The 2,500-nt window shown below is 42.3% G+C and overlaps 1 protein-coding gene across 4 annotated transcripts in view; it reads right to left on the bottom strand.

The window, feature by feature from the left end:
• Window positions 1-2,500, bottom strand: part of scn8ab (sodium channel, voltage gated, type VIII, alpha subunit b) — a 69,479-nt gene that overhangs the window by 14,299 nt on the left and 52,680 nt on the right. For all 4 annotated transcript variants that reach the window (XM_030776999.1, XM_030777001.1, XM_030776998.1 and 1 more), the window contains exon 19: window positions 761-934. In XM_030776999.1, coding sequence (XP_030632859.1) covers window positions 761-934 — 174 coding nt within the window. The remainder of the gene's footprint in view (window positions 1-760; window positions 935-2,500) is intronic.

Below are 2,500 nucleotides of genomic sequence, written 5' to 3'. Positions count from 1 at the left end.
AGCAAAACTTTTGCCTGAAACTTACTTTTTAGAATTTACAAACTAAATATGACAAGATGAAAACTCCGTGACTGTCAGACACTCTGTGAAAGACTTCCATCTGCACAGAGTCTGAGACCAGGGCAGTGAAGGGGGCGACAGAAACACACGCACACGTACACGCACACGCACACCTGTGTGAAACACACACACACAGAGACACACACACCTTGGGAAATGCACACACACACACACACACACACACAAACACAAACACACAGACACACACCTCTTGGGAACTACACGCGCACACGCACACACACATACACATACACACACACACACACACACACACGCATTCACAGTGTGTAGAGGAACACTTGGGCAGTATAACAGATTTTTCTGTTTCAGGGAGAGGAGACTCGGTTGTAATTAACTAAACCGAATTAAATTGGAATCTGAATTGAATCAAACTCAGCAGAACAGAATGGAATTGAGCCAAAGTGAATGGAATCAAACTGGAGTGAGTTTAGGCAAGGTGGGGGTCAGTCACTCTTTACCCGTCTCCATCTGCACGGAAAAAATACCACTGCACCTCAGGGAGGAGAGAGAGCAACTCAGTGAGACAGACAGACAGACAGATGAAGGGAGAGCGGAGAAGGAGTGAACACAATTTAAAACACAGATAAAGGACACAGGACAGAGAGGGAGGAAAAGATTGAAAATGTCTAGAAAAATCAGGTAAAAAGAGAGACACAGAGTGAGATAAAATGGCTCTTACATCCACAATGAAGAAGTCGAGCCAGCACCAGGCATTGGTGAAATATTTAACGAAGCCATAGGCCACCCATTTCAGCAGCATTTCCAGGATAAAGATGTAGGTGAAGACTCTGTCTGCATATTCTAGAATGATCTGAATCGTCTTCCTCTGCTCAATGTACACATCCTCAAATGCCTGCAATACACACGCGCACACACACACACACACACACGAAAACACATGCACATATATTTGTAAATATAATTTCAGTATACATTCACTTACAAAATTACACTTTCAAAAGACTGTTCACTCTTCAAAGGATTGCTACTGTACTTGGAGAACTACGGATTTTTCCTTTTTTTTTAGATTTACATGGGTAAACTCTGTCTCCCATAAAGAGTTCTATCATAAACAATAAAGATATTTGTAATTAAAACACAGATATACTTTTATTTCGGTGCAGTTAACGATTCGATTTTTACAGTTATTAATTGAAGAGTGTCTTTTATTTTATCCCTCACTAAATGTAAACATTGCATGTGTCTCTGACTGTAAACATGCCCTGTGTCTCTGACTGTAAACATAGCATGTGTCTCTGACTGTAAACATGCCCTGTGTCTCTGACTGTAAACATAGCATGTGTCTCTGACTGTAAACATAGCATGTGTCTCTGACTGTAAACATAGCATGTGTCTCTGACTGTAAACATGCCCTGTGTCTCTGACTGTAAACATGCCCTGTGTCTCTGACTGTAAACATAGCATGTGTCTCTGACTGTAAACATAGCATGTGTCTCTGACTGTAAACATGCCCTGTGTCTCTGACTGTAAACATAGCATGTGTCTCTGACTGTAAACATGCCCTGTGTCTCTGACTGTAAACATAGCATGTGTCTCTGACTGTAAACATGCCCTGTGTCTCTGACTGTAAACATAGCATGTGTCTCTGACTGTAAACATAGCATGTGTCTCTGACTGTAAACATAGCATGTGTCTCTGACTGTAAACATGCCCTGTGTCTCTGACTGTAAACATGCCCTGTGTCTCTGACTGTAAACATAGCATGTGTCTCTGACTGTAAACATGCCCTGTGTCTCTGACTGTAAACATAGCATGTGTCTCTGACTGTAAACATGCCCTGTGTCTCTGACTGTAAACATGCCCTGTGTCTCTGACTGTAAACATAGCATGTGTCTCTGACTGTAAACATGCCCTGTGTCTCTGACTGTAAACATGCCCTGTGTCTCTGACTGTAAACATAGCATGTGTCTCTGACTGTAAACATGCCCTGTGTCTCTGACTGTAAACATGCCCTGTGTCTCTGACTGTAAACATAGCATGTGTCTCTGACTGTAAACATAGCATGTGTCTCTGACTGTAAACATGCCCTGTGTCTCTGACTGTAAACATGCCCTGTGTCTCTGACTGTAAACATGTCCTGTGTCTCTGACTGTAAACATAGCATGTGTCTCTGACTGTAAACATGCCCTGTGTCTCTGACTGTAAACATGCCCTGTGTCTCTGACTGTAAACATAGCATGTGTCTCTGACTGTAAATATGCCCTGTGTCTCTGACTGTAAAAACAGCATGTGTCTCTGACTGTAAACATAGCATGTGTCTCTGACTGTAAACATGCCCTGTGTCTCTGACTGTAAACATAGCATGTGTCTCTGACTGTAAACATAGCATGTGTCTCTGACTGTAAACATGCCCTGTGTCTCTGACTGTAAACATAGCATGTGTCTCTGACTGTAAACA

The sequence above is a fragment of the Chanos chanos genome, chromosome 6 (genome assembly GCF_902362185.1).
Source record: "Chanos chanos chromosome 6, fChaCha1.1, whole genome shotgun sequence".
Classification (NCBI taxonomy): Eukaryota; Metazoa; Chordata; class Actinopteri; order Gonorynchiformes; family Chanidae; genus Chanos; species Chanos chanos.
This window is presented reverse-complemented; position numbering and strand designations above follow the sequence as displayed.